The following is a 23,152-nucleotide window of genomic DNA, read 5'->3' on the forward strand; positions in this document are numbered from 1 at the left end:
CTTTGCAGCACGAGCTTGAGCATCTTCGAGTTTTCTCTTTACCAGAGAGTCAGTGAAAACTCTGAACGGGAATTTTTGGGGGGTTGGTCCGACCGGATATGTCGCCCCGCCCGTTTCAGCCGCCGCATTGTGGGCCTGGCCGAATCCATAAAGGGCTTTCTAAAAAGAGGTCCTCTTAGTGCCCACAGAGCAGAGTTAGAAAAAAGAGTCTTTTTCTGATAATGGCATTTCCACCTTGTAATTTTTTGCAGCACTTCTACTTCTTTATCAATGAAGTTATTGCATTTTTCGTACTATTAGTAACATATAAGAAGTGTAATGGCTCTTCTCAGTGCTATATTTCGTGGCACCCCTGAAATATCGTTGATATTTTAGTGTGGGTCGTGGCACTCCGGTTGAAGACCACTGACTTAATACGCGAAATTTGTATAAAGACAAAAAACTTGAAATAACATAAAAGTGTACAATATTAATTTAATATTATTATTGGGCGGTTCCAATTAAATCATTTCTTCGGGATTTCAAAACAAATATACGCTTCTTATTAATTACCAAACTTTTAAAATTTTGACCGAAATTAACTTACGAGATGACTGATTTGTAAATCTTAATTTACAAATTTTTTTCACATTAATGTTTCTTTTTATTTTTGAATTTTTCCTCTTCTAAATTGGACCTTCAGTGTGTACTAGGAGGACCTTTTTCCATGCAATCATGGGTTCGACCAGAACTACTAGCTGTTGAGGAATAAATAGCTCATGAAAAATTTTAGAGTCGTTTGCCTGAGTTCGATTTCGGGTCCCCCAAAGCTGTATGCATTATTTTATAATGGACTTATAATGGCGTGCTAAAGTGTTAGCTTACAACTGTGTATACGGGCTTGAACAGATACAAACCAAAGAATTTATCCCGAAGAATTCAGAGTGGGATACCGATATTCAGTTTTTGTTGTAAAACAATGCTTCACTCTGCACTGTCTCATACTGATCGACCCTATTGTTGCAAAGGCCGGATGGCCGAGCAGTCAATGTGGCAGCCTACCGCTCCGGAGGACCCGGAATAGAATCCGGATGGGTCAAAAAATCCCCAGGAATTTTTCGGAGGGTAATCCGACCGGATATGTCCACCCTCGTTTCTCACCATTCGGCCGCCCCATTGTGGGCCTGGCCGAACCCATAATAAGCTTACTAGAAAGAGACACTCTTATGCCCACAGGGTGGAAAGAGTTAGAAAAAACCCCTATTGTTGCTTTGGCCTGCTCGTAAGGGCATAATTCTAGCTGATATATATAGCCTATATAATGTATTAATTAATATTTCGTGGATTAAAATTTCAACCGATAGACACCAATTCATAATGAGACAATTCAAATTTAAAGGAATTATATATAAAATTTTCTCTCTTTTATGTAGCTTAATAACGTAAATTAAATTTAGTTAATGTTATCGAACTTATTAATATATTAGAAAATATTCTTTGATATTAAAATTTTATATTTGTGTAGTTAAAAATAAAAAAATGGAGGAAAATTAATAAACAATTCACTTATACGATTGCGTTTTTATTAATATCGCATTATTCCAATATTAATAACAATATTTATATTATAAAATAATTTAAAAGTATTAAAATATAAAATTCAAATTATATAATTATAATAACATTTTCGTAATATTAATAAAAAAAAAGCGAAAGGAAAATAATTAAAAAAAAAAAAAAAAACCAGAAAAGCACCACTTTGCGGTGATTCAAGAAATTATCCAGTCCTTTCTCAATAGTGTGGCATAGTATGGAGAGGAGGGAGTTATCCTTATTTACGAGCATTTATCTATAATTAATATTAACTTTATTGACAAATTGAGAAATGAAATAAAGAATATATTTTATCTAGAATTGTGAAAGATAACAGATATGGCTTCAATGACTTTAGAAACAATTCGGTGTGGGCCACATTGTCATGCATCTGAAATTAATGGGGAAGGATTAAAATTAGAATTTCACGAAATGTTTCGATTAACCGGAGATCTAAATAAGTAAGGCATCAATTATTATATCTTAATTAATATTAGCATTTGTTTATATCCATATATTAATAAACATTTTAATAATATTTTAAAATAAGGAATATATTATAAATAGTTTGATGATATTTTCATTTTCCACAGCTTTATTCAGTTTAAAACTTTTTTTTCAACATGTAAACATGCCTGTATATCAAGTGTACTCGGCGGAGAGAGAGACTACAAACTCGCCGCACCGCTAATTATAAATCTGTATATGAATCTAACATAGGCCATCTCCGGGTTTTGAAATCAATTATAAGTCTGTAGGATTTATAATTGGTTTAATAAACTGTAGACGGCCTAAGTTAGTAGGTTGAAACGTGTTTGGTAAACAGATTTTTCTCGGCAGACCTTTAAAAATCTGGGACGACCTACGTTAATAGGTTGGGAAGGTTTGTTTGGTAAACAGATTTTTCTCGCCGAGCATTTGGTGTTGTATTAACGTGGTGATCTTTGAGCAAGTCTGGTTTTTGATGGAATTCGCTCAAAAGCTGCTATATCTGTATTGCACTAGTGCAATACAGATATATCTGAAGCGAATTTGTTGTTACGTTCCAAGCTCAAAAAGAAGAAAATATGGGAAATTAATTATCTCAAAATTAGAATATACCGTCGTGGATTGTTCTTGTTCTGTGGTCGTCATACAAACATTTCTGTTTGTAAATATTATGGATATAATTTTTGAGAGAATAAAGTGCATGCTTTAAATGTTGAAAGTTTTATTATTATAAATACTCAAGTGAAAGTTGAAGAGGAAGTTGTTAAAATTGATGATAAAATTTTATCATTAATTTATTGATGCTTTTTATTGATTGATATTTTGCTTTCTATTTGGTTTTATAATAAAGAAAAAAAGAGAGATATTATCTCAAAAATATTATCATGTCGCCATCAAAAAGCTCAGAACTTACATCAAGCTTGAATTGATGATGATGTGATGATACATTTTGGATAATGTTTTAGTTTTAATTTGTGAACTTCATGAGGAAGCTTTATTATTTTTAAAACTCAGTAAAGAATTTTATTTCAAACTGATGATGAAATTTATTATGTATTTTACATGTTAATATATTATAAATTTTCATTTTTATTTTAACCATTTGTGCATTATTCAAATTACTTCATACTTGATTATAAATTACGTAAAATAATCAAATGTCTGTTCGTATTTTTGCTGACTATGTGTAAATCTTAATATATCATAGTTAATTATTTTATAGTGCAGAAAAGGAAAATTGGATTTAATATTATTTAATATCTTGTTTCTCTGTTTTATAATTTAAAATATACTGTATCATCTGTTCTTAACTATATATTTAGAAATTTGTTTCCATTTTAATGTGTGATGCATCTTGATTTTCTATATATAAACTGACATGTATTCATATTCTAGATTATTTTCTCTACCTTCACTGCCAGACTGCATTAAGAGAGATGATTTAGATATTTCAGATCAGTGAAACAAATCACATTGAATAAAATAATAATGATTTATATAGTTTTAATAAACTGATACATCTAGTAATATATAACAATAATTTTAATATTATCACACACTCAGTAAGTAAATATTTCATATCAGTGTGTAGTTAATGTGATAAAGAAAATGATTAAAAAATTCATAATTTATATGTACAGTACATCTTAGATATATATTTAAATGATGGATTCAATGAATAAACTTTAAATATTAAAAAGAAAAAAGCTGATTAAATAAATGAAAACACTCGGATAATATGAATACTCATTATTCTCTATAATTAGTATGGTGATATTCTACAACCTAGTTTATCTCCAAGACATAATTTTTCATTTATCTCCAAAGATTCAAATTCTTCTCCATCCCCAAAGATTAGAAACTAAATTGGAAATTAGATACGTTAATTTACGGTAAAAGTGCGAGAAATACAAATTTAAAAATATTAAATGTTTTAGCATCCTTGCATATTTATATGGCATATTTCATAATATTATTATTACTGTCTATATGTTGCTGGTTTTGAAAATATTCAAAAATTATCTGCAATATTTTATTTAATTGTCTTATTAAATATATACAGTTGTCCCTCTATAGTCCGACATTTTTTAATCCGACATGCTCAGTAGTCCGACACACCTCCCGTCAAGGTACCCGTTCCCATTACGTGTCTGCTTGCACAGAAGCATGTCGCGATGTGAATCTCCCCATCCAATTCTTACTTGATGACACACATTTCGTGTGTTTTATGTGAGCAGTTCTGTTCGAACAGTTGGAGTAGAGAATATTGTAAGTTACTGCTAGCAAAACAATGCGAAATATGTAATTATTTTCGGTAATCCGGACACTTTGGTAATCTGACACACCTTTGGTCCCATACCTGTCGGATTATCAAGGGACAACTGTATATATATATAAATTTTCTATTTTCGTAAATTGTTTCTTTTATATGTGTTTTGGAATTAAAACATAAATACACAAAAATGTAAAGCATATTCTTTATAATATTCTTACTTGCATTTTCCACAGTTCACTACAAAATAACATGTCTGATTTCCAATTTTGTTTCTGATCTTTGGAGATAATGAAGAAGAATTTTAATTTTTAGAGACAATTGAAAAGTTTTGTTTTGGAGATAAATTATGATGCAAAATAATAATATACTAATTATACAGAATAGTGAGTATTCATATGGCTAAAAGTATTATCAGTTTTGAATGGAGAAACTAGACATATTTCATTTATTTAATCAGCTTTTTTCCTCTTAATATTGAGCTAATATTTAAAGTTTATTATTCATTGTGAGAAAGTTATTCTGTCTTGCTCTATATTGCTGTAAACATTTGCAGGTTACTTTTTACTGATACCACTACTAGATATTTAATAGATTATACAAAACCTAAGAAATGATTTTTTTTGTGCGTGTCATCTTTCATGATGAACAATGCACTCTAGAAATCAATATTAATTTTTGTTGTTAATTCCTGTATAATCTGCCATTTATTAACTTTGTAGGAGCTTCAATAAGCTACGATGTATACATTTATGTGTAAATGTTTTGAATATAGTTTATTTTTCAAGCCGCATGTAAACAATAATACATTTAACAGATTCAATAAAGATAAGATAGTTTGAGGACAGTTCAGTATGAGATTTATTCAGGAAGTTGTATTATAAAAAGAAAAGAATGAAAAAAGAAGTCTTATTTATGGTTGGAATTTTTCATTATTTTTTGACTTTGAGGTAAATAATAAACAGCATACTTGGTGGTTATTAAGAAATCATCTGAAAGTGGAAGTACAATTCTGATATTTTCTTTTGTTATTTCTGATTGTTTATTATTAATTTTCCATTTATGAATGAATATGGAAAGTAAAGATTGAAAGATAAGATTTTATTTCAGTCATAAATGATCAGTACATAACAAGAGTGCAGGATTGTAGAAAAGGGGGAAAAAAAAGCCAAAAATTGTAAGTCAAAGAGAAAGAAATCCTTTACAAGATATGGTTTCTGTAGATCTGCAAAGGTAGATAAAAATTTAAATGCAAAAAAAATAATTAGAACAATATCTTTAAAGGGGTTTAAAATTTAGTGTTTTATTTTTTACAAGATGTGACTAAAAATGTTTACATACTGCAAAGTATACATCGTGAGGCTATTTGTCAAATTAAATTTGACACAAATGGAACATTAAATGAAAACAACATTGTTGTCATTGTTGTAGACTGTGTTTGTAGAAACAAAATAGCAAAAGAAACAATGAGTCTAAATATGATCCTTTGTAAGATATATCTATTTTGGGTATGTCTGATCTAATTGCAAAAAACTGAAAAGAAAACTTGAAGCAGAATATCTTGCCGAAAGTTACTCCTGCATCTATAACAGTTTCTTTTAACATTTTTATTATTATAAGAATATTTTACAAGACTAGTAGTGATACTGATTAATTTTGACAAAGATAAAATTTTATTGATTGAAATGTGGAGTTGGAAGATGTTACTGGAAGAAGATAAGAAAAAAGTAGAAACATGTAGATGTATTATAAAATGTAAATAAATGAAATAAAGACTGTTTGCATATTCTTGATGCCTTTCATCCAAGAGAAAATTTTAAGAATAAGGGAATTATTCGAAAATATCTTATAAAGTATTTAAGAATTTTAAAAATTCTATTCAGTTCTTTAAAATATAAAACTAAGTATCCTAAGTATGAATTACATAATCCAAAATATGAATGTTAGAAAGAAACGGAACTAGATATTTTAAATTAAATATGCTTCAATTCATCCATATCTTTAGCATAAGCATAATAAATCTAATGACAGGAGTTTTACAGCAAATGTAGAATGGTAATTTGATACTATTGACAGGACACTCCTGTCAAATTAACCAAAGGGTTAAGAGTATTGTAGAGAATATTTTGGTAGTTCTATGATTAATTACATTAATGTTATCAGATTATGTGCCTCCTGAAGATGGTTAGCTGAAGTTTTGAAAATACTTACTTTTGCGAATGAATTAATAAATTCTGTAAGGAAGAGGCAGATGTTTTTATGTCTTCATACTGTTGAATTTCAAAATACATGCATTCATTTTGTTATCTAACAATACTACGACTACAATAGTATTTATGTATCTTACAAATTCTTCCACATGTTTTGAAGAATATTTGCACTTTATTTGAGTTTAAACCACAAATAGCCATCTGTGGTGAAAGGTGAAAACCTGCCTGACCATCAGCAAATCTTATATCACTATTTTCTAATATTTCATAAGATCAGATTTGACTTCATATTTTGATTCACATTACTCAATGGTTTGAAGATGAAGTCAACAGTTAGAACTTGCACAGTTGGTTAAAAATATTCAGAACAAATAAGTATGCAACAGCAGACAATGTTGAAATATTAGATTTTTAATTTCTAGAAATCTGTCATTAAAAACATATCTGAAACCTGATAAATTTGTATTATGCCAAACAACTACCGGATTTTATTGGGTTATTTATCTGCATTTAAATTTAACCGAGGTATATAACCTAGGACAGTTATATCAAGTTAAATACACCTTGAAGAGGAGATTGGACTGGAGGTCTGGTATAGTGTAACTGGCAACGCATCCACATGGTAAGTGGGAGTTGTGGGTTCGAGTCTCGCTCTGGGCTGATTATTTTCTTCCAGAATATTCTAAAAAATTATTTAATTTAATTATAATTATTAAATTTAATAAGAGATGGCACCTAACGCCTCCCTCCAGGACAAATTATTTACAAATTAATAAAATGCAGATAAATAGCCCGATGAAATCAGGTAGTTTGGCGAAATCTGTCATTGTGAGAGAAGATTGCTCTAGGATTTTATATTAATCAGAAATTACCCTCATTTTTTTATAGCAATTGCCAACCTATTCCCCAAAAATATTTTTAATTGCCATGATACTTTTTTGCTTACTGTGACCTTTTTGTACCAACCTGAAATGAAAGAATTACAGATAATATAAAGAAAATGCAGAGTTTTTATGACTGAGTGTCTCAAGGAACTTTATTTTTGTTTATCAACAGTAAAATTGTATCCAATCAAGACCAATTCATGTTCTATTATATTCTTTTTCACCAAAGTGACTTCTTTTCTTCTGGACTGTTCTATGGCTATTTTCTACTCCAATTTCCAGATCATAAAACCAATTTTCAGACAAATATAATTTTTTGCAAATTGTGAATTTTGTGTGATTCCTGTTAATGCTTGCTTAAGCTGTCTAATTTCTGTTTACAAGTAAAAATTTAAGTAATTTCATTTGTTCAAGAACATGTAATAAATTTTCCTACATACATGACTTTTTCAATTTAATTACAAAAATTACTTACAGATTTTATTGAAGAATATGCTATGAATTTAAAGATAAAAAGTACTATGATGTACTACTAGTAACAAAACAATGTTTAATAAAAATATTTATATTATAATATATCTATATATATATAAAAATGGACGTGTGTGTCCCTATATTTCACTTTTACGCAAAAAATACATATCGCACGTGAATGGTGTTTGTATGTGGTGGTAGCCCCAAGTCTCCGTTTGTGCATAGGGGTGGTTGCGTCTCGATAGCTATAAGGGTGCGGGAGATATGAGGCTGAAAGTGGCTTTCTATTTCGAATGTTTTGTTCGAATTAAATTCGAACATAAAATTCGAATATTGGTTCGATTATAGAACGATTGTAAACATTCCAGAAACGTTGAAAGTAGTTTGTTTGACTAAACGTAAAAATTCTCTAATTAGTCTGGAAACGGGGACCTAATTCTTGCATTCTGTGAAAACGGGTAAGTTTGGCTATAATGTAATTATCTTAATCTTCACTATCGTTACTTTTTGCCCAGCGAAGCGGGTCCTTGCAGCTAGATTCTAGATTACTTAGAAAAACAGTCTTTTAAATATATAAAAAAAACTATATTACATACAAATAAAAACCCAGCGAAGCGGGTCCTTGCAGCTAGTTAAATATATTTTTTTTTATTAATTAAAATAATAGTAGAAGCAATTTTGTTAAAAGTTAACTTGTAAAAGTAGTTATAACATGTACTGTACATTATATTTTTTTAATACAGTATTTTATATAAAGAATAAAAAATACGTACCAAATGTGTGGCATCTTCTAATACATCTGCTTCATTCATTTTACTGTTTTTGACTGAAGTAGTATCTGAAATATTCAAAATTAGCTTAAAAACTAAATATGAAATGCAATTCTTAATTATTAGAAACCATTATACTATTTTTCCTGCGATATTCAGCATCAAAATCAAATTTGTTATTTATTGGTGTTGGTTAAATGTTTATTGAACCCAACTTTTTCCAATAGAATCTTGAACGCCATACTTTCACCTGAATGAAATTTTATCATTACTTTGTGCTTTTGTAGTACACTTTTTCATATTCAAATAACATTGTATAAATTGTTTGTTTGAACGTATTACAACTCCTGGCATGGAATTAAATTTCATTTCTGTTTCTTTCTATGCCAAAAGTTTTCCTTTTTTGAAAATACTGTTGGTTTTCTTATTTTCAACGATGAATATTTTCAATTTTTTTTAGTTCCAACAGCAATTCCTTTTCAAAGTTTGCAAAACATTTTCTCGGTTCTTGAGATTTCTGGATATCTGCCATCTTTAAAAAACAGAATAAAATGGCACATGACAGCTACATCCAATAATCTATAGTTTTACAAAATGACTGTCCAGTGACATTTAGTCAAATCACTAATAGTCGCTTGGAGCTGCTGAATGAAATGGCTTCAGCGGTCAAAACTGAAGCTAACTGCATGCCAAAAGATGTCAATGGGTATAAATTACTTAATGTACTGTATATTATAATAATATTTTATTCATACTTAAACAATATAATTAACTTTTTAATTAATACATTTTGTACATTGTAAGTTAGTTATTAATGTGTGTTTTTAAACATTTAATCTAATGGATTTTCAGCTTCTTCCCCCAATTACTTCATTAAATCAAGAATATTTTTTTCGTTGTGACTTTTTTTTTTATTCTCTTTGTTTACCATTTGATTTGACATATAATTCAATTGTTTTTAATTAAAATCTGATTCAAATTTGCAAGAAGTCATTGTTTTCCATTTAAGCTGGAGTTTCGAATTTGAGAAATTATCTTTAAAGAAATGAAGAGGAGAAATTTCTATAATCTACTGGAAAAGAAAAGATGAAATACTTAAAAAGCTACAAGCGCAACATTTAAATTTTTTGTTTTATTTGTCGTTATTGATTTTTTCATCTTTTAAGCAATATAAAACTGAAATCTTTTTTTTTTTTTTTTGTAGGTTTATCTGATATAGTGCCAAGTTTACTGTATTTGTATTGTTATTTATGATGAAATAACAAATTTACAATGATTAAATTAGTTATAAAAATCAGACATTGATTTAATTTTATTTCAGATTTTCTCAGTTTTTATCGAAATTTTTTAAAGTGTTCTATTTTTAATGACTTGGTTATGACAACCCTACATTAATTAAACATGACAGTTAATTTTATTGTTATTAAACATATTTTGTTTTTTTTTATATTTTATATTACGTTTTAGTTACATATAAATTATATAGAGTATTTTTTTAATTATGAAATACACGGCAATAATTATTATGTAAAACCAGTGACTACTGTATGTTCGGTAATGCAATAAATTATTAATAAATAACAAAAAATATTTTATACATTTAAGGAAAAAAATTATTACTTTTTTATTACTAAATGTTCTTAGTTTATTCAATTATTTTAGTTAATTTATTTTATCAATTTTATTTCTAATTTATTTAAATTATTTAAATCAATTTAAATAATTTATTTATAAAATTATCATAAACATTTTCTTACATAACTTATTCAAATTAATCAACTGAATGTTTGTAGATCGGAATTCATTATTGTTTAATTTATTTATGTTCCGATAGAATGTGATAACATCTACTTAAAATATTAATTCAGTGAGAAATTTTTGATTCGAAAACATTTTATGTGATTTATAATAAAGTGTTTAATGTACTAAGTAAATTCTTGGTGGAAAATACTAAATATTCATAACTGAATTTAAATTAATTAAAACAGCTATGAATATTTTGCATTTAATTCATACCATTTCGATCCGTGAACCATTACTTACACAAAATATGCTTGACAACAGGTAAAATAAATTTTTATTCATAGTTTTGAATCAGTCTTTCCTTTAAAGACTAATATTTTAAAGAAGTTTTATAAAAATATTGTGTAAAAGTTAAATAAGAGTTAATACAAAATTAAATAAAAAAAACCTGTTGACTACCAGAATTCTGTTGTGGTAGTCGACAGATTTATCAGAAAAGTTTTTGGCCAAACATATGATCATTCTCCATTTACAGCAACTCAACAGACTAGTGCAAGGTGCAAATAGTTGGATGTTTGACCAAAAAACATTGACTATCTGAATGACGTGATTATTTAGTTATCAGCATTGTCAAATTATGCAAACTTTTATGAATTACCATATTTGCTGGCATATAAGATGCACCTATTTTTAAAGGAAAGAGTGTGTCTTATACACCAGAAAATGCAATAGGATCAATGTGGATAAATATGAGATAGTCTGAAAAATGGGATAATATGAGACAGTTGTGAAATTTGTCTTAATCTATTCTGATCTGTCCTGTACTAATACAAAATAAAGTTTATTTAGTGCTTTCTAACATATAACTTTTCTGAATGTCTTTCATTCAGAAAAGTTTCATGAAGTCTTTTTCATTCAGTCTTTTTAATTCTTGAGCAAAAGATTTTTTCTCTGTCTCAAATTTTACCTTCAAAAGATAAAATATGAGACGGAAAAAAGATCACTGGTATTTAAAAGGTAAAATATGAGACAGAGAAAAAAATCTTTTGCTCAACATTTCTCATACATACAGAAAAAATGAATAATTGCCAAAGACGATTGAAAATGTTTTTACGATCGTCTTTGGCGATCTTCATCAGTTAAAAAGAACATTAAAGAAATAGAACAAAAATTAAAATTACAAAAAAAATAATAACTGCGCATGCGTAATGATGAGAGCTTAACAGAATGAATACAAAAAGTTAGGGATATAAGACTAAAAGTAAATAAATAAATAAATAAATAAATAAATAAAAATAAAGAGCTCAACAGTTTCTCATTAAAAATTAATGTTTCATAAAAATTACAGATTATGTTCATAGAATGATTTCCATGCTGTGGATAGAGAGTGGGCATCCCTATAATTGATACGAGTAGTTTTCCCTTGGGCTTTATAAATCTCCAGTTTTTCGAGATGTTTGATGGAGTGCTTATTAGACGTGGGTGTAATGATGGAAGCTTGGTCCCATATAACCTCAACTCCTTGCTGGTTGGCGTAAGATGCTAAAACAGTGCTATCGTTGTTCTTTCTAATAGAGTATTCATGTTCTTTGATTCTTTGTTCCAAGCTTCTCAAAGTAGCACCTATATAAACACTATCTGAATCAAAGCGACGGTCTTTGATTGGTATGGAGTAAATACCGGAGGTAGCGATCTGGTTGTCATTCTTTTTATCATTTCTCAGTAACTTGTATACTGTGGGATTGCGGCGATATATGATCTGTAAATTATTGATGTTCGCAATATCCTTCATCATTTTTCTTAAGAAGGGATGATAGTTGATTACCGCCATGCGTTGATTGTTAATTAATGGAGACTGATTAGTTTTAAACTGAAAAGTTGCGATGAGTTTTTTAATGAGATTCTTTTGGTAACCATTCTGCTGTGCTATTTGTATAATGTACTCTAATTCCTTGTAAGTATCAAGTATATCTGTGCAATGAGTAAAGGCTCGTTTGATCCACAATCGGAAAGCTGTATATTTAAAGTGTCTAGGATCCATTGAATTATACGGTATGATGATGTTATTTAGTATTATTGATGTTATTTAAGAAAGCAAGGACGTTGATAAACACTAAATTAATATCAACGTCCTTGCTTTCTTAAATAACACCAATAATAATAATTACGGTTTAAAGTTGCGACTGGACCAGGAAAGCTTTACTAATATCCATTTCCTTGACGTCAACATCATATGCAAAAGAGGTGAAATATGCACTAACATATACAGAAAACCGGGCCTAAATAACATCATCATACCGTATAATTCAATGGATCCTAGACACTTTAAATATGCAGCTTTCCGATTGTGGATCAAACGAGCCTTTACTCATTGCACAGATATACTTGATACTTACAAGGAATTAGAGTACATTATACAAATAGCACAACAGAATGGTTACCAAAAGAATCTCATTAAAAAACTCATCGCAACTTTTCAGTTTAAAACTAATCAGTCTCCCTTAATTAACAATCAACGCATGGCGGTAATCAACTATCATCCCTTCTTAAGAAAAATGATGAAGGATATTGCGAACATCAATAATTTACAGATCATATATCGCCGCAATCCCACAGTATACAAGTTACTGAGAAATGATAAAAAGAATGACAACCAGATCGCTACCTCCGGTATTTACTCCATACCAATCAAAGACCGTCGCTTTGATTCAGATAGTGTTTATATAGGTGCTACTTTGAGAAGCTTGGAACAAAGAATCAAAGAACATGAATACTCTATTAGAAAGAACAACGATAGCACTGTTTTAGCATCTTACGCCAACCAGCAAGGAGTTGAGGTTATATGGGACCAAGCTTCCATCATTACACCCACGTCTAATAAGCACTCCATCAAACATCTCGAAAAACTGGAGATTTATAAAGCCCAAGGGAAAACTACTCGTATCAATTATAGGGATGCCCACTCTCTATCCACAGCATGGAAATCATTCTATGAACATAATCTGTAATTTTTATGAAACATTAATTTTTAATGAGAAACTGTTGAGCTCTTTATTTTTATTTATTTATTTATTTATTTATTTACTTTTAGTCTTATATCCCTAACTTTTTGTATTCATTCTGTTAAGCTCTCATCATTACGCATGCGCAGTTATTATTTTTTTGTAATTTTAATTTTTGTTCTATTTCTTTAATGTTCTTTTTAACTGAGGAAGATCGCTAAAGATGATCAAAAATGTTTTTACGATATTAAATTATTTGCTGGAATATGTAAAAAGGTGATAATTTTGATTAATTCTTTCTAGTTCCAGTACAAGTTAATATTTTTTACTCCATTAGATTTTAACACCATCTGTAGATTTTGTTGTGTATTTCTCTTTGTAAAATACTGATCCTAACAAATGCTGTTACAAAAGCACATGGTTCTACTGCAATATAATAATACAATACTTTTAGTCAGTCTGTACAATGTACAATGCCAGTTCTGCTGAGCACAGCTGGGCTTAACATACAGTATAATACATTATAGAATGTTTAATTTACATTAAAGTAATTACAAATGGTTGAAAATAGAAAAAAACCCACAACAATGATTATTATATGATGACAATAGAAGTTATAATGATAATGAATAACAATACTATAATATACATTATGCATTAAGCGTTATAATGTTGAATAGGAACTTCAATATACGATTAAAGGCAGAATGTGCATAAGAAGCATTGATGCTACATTGCTGATTGAATAAGAATGCACATAAGCTGAATTGGTAGCCAATAGGTAAAGTTCAATGTCTCAAACATGGAACAGTGCTGATGATGTAATATTTTTTTATCAAGTCATGGAAGTATTTGTAGTTTTGTTTCTTAAGGAGGTTCTTGTGTTCCTCTTGCCAGACGTCTCCATTTTCTTCTACCAATGTTTTTAGGAAGAGTCTCTCTCTCTCTAGTCCAATGCAGTTAAAGATGTAATGCTCGATTCCATCAAGGACGCTGCAAGTGGGGCACAAGTTCGAATGATGTAGTTTAAAGCAATAGAGGTATGAATAAAACCTTTTGTGACCGGTCAGGAATTGAGTGATGTAGTGGTTAATGTGTATCCAGTCATGTGTAAGTAATCGTCAGTAATAGGTATAAACTTAAATGTTATTTGATTATGGTTATCCATCTAATCAGTTTGCCATTTCTTAATAAGTTCCTGTTTTAGATTAGCCTTGATGTGCCTTATTGAAATTTTGGAATAATCACGCTGCAGGTCCATGTTCTGAGCTGCAGACTTTGCAAGATCATCTGCTCTTTCATTTCCTACTGTCCCAATGTGACCCTTGGCCCAGTTAAAGTTGATAATATTGGAGGTAGTCATGGTTTCTTTGGTAATGTAGTTTGTGAGCAGGTGATATGTTGAGTTATGCAAAAGATGTAAGGCCGAGATTCAGTCAGTAAAAATAGGGTGTAGAGTGTTGCTGAATTTGCTGTTACTCTGTTGCAAGGCCCTAAGAATGACTAATAGCTCAGCCTGAAAGGCGGAGCTATTAGCCATTCTTAGTTAGGATGTAGCCTGTAACTGTTCTTGTGAATTTCAATGTTTTTTTGGTAGGCCACGAAACTGCTTCCCATTCTGGTGTCTTGTTTGGGGCTGTCAGTAAAAATACTTATTTCTGTATAGTCGTTGGAGTTAATTGTAATTGTTGGTAGATGGTAGGGGCTGGTGGTATCTCTGTAATCTACAGTTTTCTCTATATCTCTTGCTTGGAAAGAATTGTTGGCTGTGTTAATGCTATCCCCTCTGAGAATATTCTAGATGTTTGCATGGTTCTGCTGCAGGCTTTAAAAATTTTGATGATTTCTAACCATTTGAGGTGTTCTGAGTGCAGGGAGGTAAGGATAATTCTGGCTCCAGAGAAGTCCACCGTAATATCTGGGCCCGTCGTGTAAGTGGAGAGAACGGTCGTACTCCTGCTATGCTGTATATCAGATTTATGTTCTTGTAATCTGACCCCATTGAACGTTTAGTGGAGCCAGCGTAAACCATTTCCCTATCACACCTGTTGTCTCTGATAGGGATGTTATAAATGCCTGGTAGTCTGTTGGAGTTAGAAGGGTCTTTTCCATTGTGCAGTATGTTGAAAATGGATGGACACCTCCTGTAGGCAATAGTGACCCAATGTCTCTTGGCAATTGTGTTGTACAATGATTTTAAATGGGAGTCAAAAGTGATGGGGATCCTTTCCTTATCCTCTTCCTGTTTATCTCTTGGTATTTCGGTGGAACCAGTGGATGCTTCTTGTGTATGTCTGTGGTGCTCACATAATCTTTGTACAAGGTGGTCATAACAATGCATTCTGGCTATCTCTTCTATAAGTTTTAATTCCTGTGTTAGTGCTTGTGGAGTGGAAAAACGCATGTAGGCTCGTCTAATCAAGGCCCTGAATGTTACTATCTTGTATTGAAAAGGATCACAAGATCCAATTGGAATATAAGTGGAGACAGCACATGGTTTATGATAAACAGACATTTTGATTTGTTGGAGTGCAATAAAAGAGAATAGGATTGAAATTAAATACTGTACTTAGAATTTGATTAGCAGAAGTAATTCTCATTTTATGATAGCTATATTTGAAAACATTGAGACTTATTGGGTAATGATACAGTTCTATGTGATTGTTATAGATAATTCATTCTAATTTAGAGAGTATTAGTTAAGGAAAGAATGTATAGAACAGAAAAAAAATATTTACATACAGGAAATCCTCTTAATTCAAACTCTGATAGTTTGAAATCCAGTTAATTTGTAACTGTACTTTTGTCCCAGTCGGGGATATAGGAATTTACACATTTAAGGAATTTGGTTAGTTCAAAATACAGAATAAGTCAATTAGTTTAACACAAATAAAGTGTTTTATTGATTAAATAAAACACACTATGTTTAGAGATATTGTTATAAATTTTAATTAAGTTTTATTTTTCATATTTTTATATGTTACTAAAATGTAACATTTTCAATGAAAGTTTATTTATATAAATAAAATATTAATAGTAAAGAGCTGGACAATTAAATTCATTTGAAAGTTTATGGTAATGGAAAGTGAGTAATAAAAAATTTATTTTATAGAAAGAAAAATGACAAAAAGAAAAGTAAAAGAAAAAAATGTAAAGCAAAAGATAAAAAAAGATTAAAAGTAAGTATATAATATTTTATTATAATCTCCTTTACTAGAATAAATGTAAGCTGTATTTATAACAATAGAAGATAACAAAATCCATTTTAGAGTAAGTTATATATAACTTCATAAGAAAATAATATGTAAAACGTCCCAGAAACTGGGACTATAAATTATTACTTTACATTTCAAACACTGCTTCCAGTAGATTACTTTTTTACAGCATACAAATTTTTTTGCCTCTTAATTCAATTGAAACTTATCCCTATTATTATTATATATGAAACAGGCCACTTAAGAGGCCGAAAAAATTTGTATGCTGTAAAAAAAGCTGTCTGCTAGAAGTAGTATTTGAACTGTAAGTTAATTATCAAGAGTATTTAATAATGAAAAGATTTATAGATTTAGAGGATATATTAAAATGAAGAAAACATTACTGAACACCTCTCTTTAGTGACAAATTATTCAGTAATTAATTAAATATAATTGCGGAAAAGTAGCCTGATATAATCTTATGGTTATTTGGCTTTACAAATTTATCGGGTTTCGTGATGTTTTTGAAGAAAACCTTCTTTATTGTAATTTATTTTTATTAATTTATTAATACTAGAATTTTCTCAAGACTATACAAGGAAAATTTTTTAAACTAGTTTTGATTATTCAATTATTAATGTAATAAATTTATAGATAGCTATTAAAATGTGCTATAAAAATTAATTTATAGATTAAATCAATGAATGAATAGAAAGAAATTCATATCTCGTCTTTTGTTAGTTACAAAAAACACATTCATTATAAACTCTTAAAATACAATTATGATTGAAATTTTGATATTTACTATAATTTAGTGTGGATAAGGCAATATGAAAGGAGATGGAGGTTGTGCAGTGGATAGGTTTTATGCAAATTTCAAATTGCAATTACAAAGTACATCAAACAGCTATTTCTTTGCTGAAAGGCACCAAAGCCTGTTTTACAATCACCCTGTGTTACAACACAGAAAACAGGCAGATGACGTTTTACATCACAGTTACAAGTTTTCATCTTTGGAAGTTGTTTTTCACTCATATAAATCAGTCTCTGCTACCAGTTTGAGGATGAATTTTTTACTTCAAGCCAAGCCAAGGAAATCTATTGAATTCCAGCCTATTGGAGAATGTTAAACTATAAAGGATTTGATAAGATGAGTTTTGATAACAAACATGGTTTTACTATCAGTTTTAACTAGTTGTTATATATTTTAATCAATAGGAACACTTTTAAGGAAACTACTAGTTGATTGTGAAACAGAAGTGAAAAGTAAAAACTGCATATGTATTGTGTGAATGGGTCTGCCAAAATATAATTTATTGAATTGCAAGGATTCTTCTTTCTTCATGATTGTTAATTAAACAGATTTAAGAGTGTCTTTAGAAAACATGAATAATACTTTGTGCATCAGAGACATATGTTTCTGCCATTGAAATTTTTCCCAAAACCACCAAAGACATGTAAACTTATACTTTTCCTTTAGTTTTCTCCTATTCATTTTCTTTAACTTTAAAGTGCATGTTCTTTAAGTTTAATGCATGTTTTAATTGATATTATTAAACACTTACTTAAATTTGTATCTTGAAAACTGATAAATTTCTGGGTGATAAGTCTCTCATCTATATAAAAACATTATTTCACAGAACTTTGATAGTTAAGACATGATGCAATAATTGCATTCTAACAAACTATGAACACTCTGTTTTTCATTCTGAAGAGAGAATTTTTTTGACAAAAAATATAATTTATTTTCTCATTAAACATTTAAAACAATAGTCCTAGCTTGAATGTGTCATGTTTTGTTTAGTTTACACACAACAGTATTCATTTCTGCCATTTTTTCTAACAAAATCAAAACTTTTAGTTTTGATTTTGTTAGAAAAAATGGCAGAAAAGAATGATTTTGGTTCATATGCTTCATTTTTTTTAAACACTGTACAAGAGAAATTTGTTATATATTAATTAAAATAACATTTATATAAAAATTAAAGTTTTATTTAGTTACTTTTGAGTTAGAAGACAATAGTAAATTAACTTTGAAAAAATTTACAAATGAAATTTTCATTGGTCAAACTGTAAAAGTGTCCTCTTTCGTTGTCCCTTCGAACACCACCATGAAATAACAATTTTACGGCAGAGATTACCTTTATTTGGAGGCTACTTACCTGCCTCAACATGCAAAATGTTAAAAAGTTTCCTCTGGCGGCAGCATACACACTTATAAAAATTATACAGTAATAAAAAAGTTTGCATGCCGTGTGTATGTTTTAAAGTTTATGCTTATGTCCCGGCTAAAAACATTTTTATTAAATAGTAAATTAAATCTTCATTTAACATTTTGCAAACACTAATTTAATGAACAAAGCAGACTCTTAGCATTCTATTGGATGATCTTATGACTGCTACAATCCATCACCCATAAGCTAACTTTAATAAAAATTTACATTGTAATTTAATTTTGTAATAAATCAAATATTCTGCTCCAAAAAGATGATTTGATTGGGAATTTATTTATTTTTTTTTTGTATTGAAAATCATTTTAGTATTAATAAATATACTTTGAAACAAATAGGCATTATTTATATATTTTTAAATATGAAAATACAATTACCTAATTTTTATTAATTTTCATTGATTTAAATAAATATAATTAACTAGCAGATGAATCAGGTGTTGCTCGGGTAGAAAGTAATGATAGCAAAGATTAAGGTTATTAGATCATAGTGGATGTTACTCGTTTTCACAGGGTGCAAGAATTAGGTCCCCCTCTTCCGAGTATTATACAATGCACAAATTATTTAATTTGTGCATTGTATAATACTTAATGCACAGGTGTTTTTGCTTATTGTTAATTGAGGCAGAGCATTAGCAAAGCCTCTTTTATTTGGCTTACAAAATTGTGTTCAATCTTAAAATCTGTTAGATTGATTTTGATTAAAATTTGCCATTTTCTATTAATTGTGATGAGGAATCCAAATATGTAATACAAAATGGGGTTCCATGACTTTGTTTTTAAGATATAAGGTTGTAGCACGAGCAATGCCTGACAAAGTGATATCACGCTAATTGTGCGACTTTGCCGTGTGATATTCCACGATTGCTAGCATATCTTCTATGGGCTTTGCTATAGAATAGAGTTAGTTCTCAAAATTTAATGGACCAATTTTGATAAAACTTGCCATTTTCATTAATTGTGGTGAGGAATTCAAAAATGTAATGACAGTCCATTTAAATGTAAAAATATAGGAGTCCATGAATTTGTTTTCAATATACAGATGTATTAAAGTGACAATGTTCATGCTTTCTGAACCAACTGAGTGCACTTAACAGAAATTAGGCCTAGGGAACAAAATTAAAAACAGCATTTTGTGTGCCTAACGGAAAATAGGTGTGAAAACAAAACACAAGAACAAAGTAATTAATGATGATTGCTTTGTTGTTGGATATCGTCTCTGAAACCAGTCAGTGCAAGAATCATGGCCAGCAGGTACAAGGATCGCCTCTTCTGTGCCTAACAGATGCAGGGATTACTTCTTTCTTTTTGGCTCCACCTCTGTTCTGTTGCAATACAACAAAGTTAACCAATGTCCTAGTTATAATTATTGTTTCTGTTGTAATTGGGCTGCAATTTGAAAAAATTGTTGACTATAAATTCTCCTCTAGTCTCTCTGTTTTTCTCAAGAACAGTGTTAGATAAATGAAACTCAAGAACAGATATGGAAAGCTTAGGGACAGGAAGCCCCAATTAAATTATATATGAATTTCCAATGCAAACCGGAAGTCATGTCATTTCAATTTAAAAATTTTTCCCTGAAAGGCATTAGACAGATGACTGGCACGACTCCATTGCTAATGGAAAAGTATGGTGTACAAAGGCAAGACACTAAAGTACTAATTTGAGCTGGAGAGCATTGTGATGATGTCACAATAAATAATTGCTTTTTTTATTTGTTAAAAAAATACAANACACTAAAGTACTAATTTGAGCTGGAGAGCATTGTGATGATGTCACAATAAATAATTGCTTTTTTTATTTATATTTTATTTTGAATATTCTTTATATAACTTTATATATATTTGGGACTAAGAAATTCTGGAAAATTTCTTGCTTAGAAGCAATCCAGGGTCCTCCAGCAATAGGCTGATGTCTTAATTGCCTTGGCCATCTAATTGTCTAATCATAGATACCTCATACATATAATGTTACATTTATTTATTACTTGTTAAAAATTTATGCTAAAGATTAATTTATTATAAATATTTCAAAATAATTCTTGTTACATTTTATAACTATTTAGATCTAATTACTTTGTAATTAAAGCAATATTTTATTAATATATAAGTAAGGTTTTTAAATATTTATTGAAATATATAACATAATTATAAAATTATATATATAGTTTTATAATTATTGCTATATAATAGCAATAATTATAATTATATAATAATAAATATAATTAATATAATAGCAATAATATATAGTATAACTATATATACTCATCAGTCAAAATATTATGACCACACATCTAATATTGTGTTGATCCACCTTTCATATGCGAAACAGCTGCAACCCATCTTGGTAAGGATTATACAAGTTTTTGGTAAGTGACTGGAGGAAGATTGTACTAGATTTGCAAGCACAGGTCATGCAATTCTTGTGGATTCAAGAAGATAGATTGTGAGCTCTGAGCTGGTGCTCAATAAGGAGTCATATCCAGTGAGTTAGGAGGTCAGGATATCAACTGGAATTCATCATCATGCTTCTCAAACTACTGTTACACAAATGTGACATGGAGCATTGTTCTGATGGAAGAGTCCAATTCCAGTGGAGAAGACAAAAGTCACAAATGGATGTAACTGGTCAGAAATGATGTTGATATAGTCCACAGCTTTTGTGGTGTGCTCTACAACTACTGGACCCAGGGATGCTCAAAAGAATATCCTTCAAAGTATAATACTGCCACCACCAGTCTGTATACATCCTGCAATACATATCAAGCAACTGTTTGTGTGGATGATGGCATAACCTTACATGGCCTCAATATGATGTAAAAAAAATTGTTTCTTCTGATCAGGCAACTGTTTTCCAATGTTTCATGGTCCAGTCACAATGTTCACAAGCCCATGGAATTGTAAATGACAATGATGCTTGCTTAACAGAGGAATATATGAGGATCATCCGCTGGAATCTCATATCCAACAATCCGATGAACTGTGTACTCGGAAACAGTTGTAATTTGACATGTATTGAATTCAGCTGTCAGTTGAGTTCCTATTTTGCTTCACTAAGTGGGAAACCCTCCAACATTCACATTCTTTGATGAGGTGTAGACATCTAACACTTCAGTATCTACTAGAAGTTTCACCGTCATTCCTCCACTTTTCATAGATATGATGGCATCTCATGAACACTTAACAAGCTTTGCAGTTTGTGAGATAGTTGTTCTGAGCTGTCAGGCTTTGTCAAAGTTGCTTAAATCAATAGCCTTCTCCATTTCACACACATGCTGTTGAAAGAATAATTTCTCTATATTCCCAGAAGCTGTTATGTACCATGCAGATTTTGTCACATGTCATCTGCTCCAGCCAGGTGCACTCATTTCCACAGTGTAGGGATGGACATAATGTTTTGGCTGATGAGTGTATTTACTGTTTGTATATACAGTAGCATTTCATTGCATCACATATGTTGGAAGACAAACTAAGTAAGCAATGTATCTGATGGCACAATATAACTTATGTATCTCTCTACTGATTAAACATAATACATGCAACTTGTTCTGTTTTCAGCTGAATATGATCTAATACAAGATTAGATTATTTTTCTATAAATTCAGTTGGTTTTCTAAAATTAAATCAATTTAATTTTTATTAATTACTTAATAAGAAAGATATTATTTTGTTAATTTTCTGATAAAAAATTTTATTTTAATAATTTCAGAATGAAACAACTGAAGGCATTATACAGCATTTACCATTCCTTGGAGTTAAAAGTAATCCATCATCATTTGCAGTTTTTGCTAATGTTAGGCAGTGCGTATTGGAAAAACAAATGTCTGAAGCCACACAGCTGTATTTACAAACTCTTGGTAATAGGATTTCAGATACTGAATCTGAAGATGAAGATGATAGGATAAAAGATTATTTAATTAAAGTTCCAAAAGTATATAATTTATTAATATAATTAATTAATTTAATAGTCATTATAAATGTCAGTAAAAGTCACAATTTTTCCTTTTAGTATGTTTAAAAACATCACTGTATACAATTAAGAAATCAGATTTTTAGTATTAAAATGTTAATAAATCTATTCAGTAAAACTGCATTCATTATAAACTACAAAAACAACCGTGTACACATATCTTTAAATACAATGTTGTTTTAAATGCCCTTCAAGGGCATTTAAAATGACATTGCAGTTAAAGGTATGAGTGGTTGTTTTTGTTAATAAATCATTTCAAAATCAAAGAACTGATTTCTTCATCATATACTTTGATGCATGCAGTGCTAGCTTCTTTCCTCTTTAATCAATTTATTATTTTGGA

General features: G+C 29.7%; 1 protein-coding gene across 1 annotated transcript in view; it reads left to right on the forward strand.

Annotated features, from left to right (window-relative positions):
* The first annotated feature begins 1,755 nt into the window (after positions 1-1,755).
* LOC111613595 (E3 ubiquitin-protein ligase MYCBP2-like) overlaps positions 1,756-23,152 on the forward strand; it is a 36,526-nt gene continuing 15,129 nt past the window's right edge. The window contains exons 1-3 of the mRNA XM_023354950.1: positions 1,756-2,033; positions 16,529-16,595; positions 22,549-22,770. Coding sequence (XP_023210718.1) covers positions 1,912-2,033; positions 16,529-16,595; positions 22,549-22,770 — 411 coding nt within the window. The 5' untranslated portion in view covers positions 1,756-1,911. The remainder of the gene's footprint in view (positions 2,034-16,528; positions 16,596-22,548; positions 22,771-23,152) is intronic.

The sequence above is a fragment of the Centruroides sculpturatus genome, unplaced genomic scaffold (genome assembly GCF_000671375.1).
Source record: "Centruroides sculpturatus isolate CEXI.00-Female unplaced genomic scaffold, Cexi_2.0 scaffold2001, whole genome shotgun sequence".
Classification (NCBI taxonomy): Eukaryota; Metazoa; Arthropoda; class Arachnida; order Scorpiones; family Buthidae; genus Centruroides; species Centruroides sculpturatus.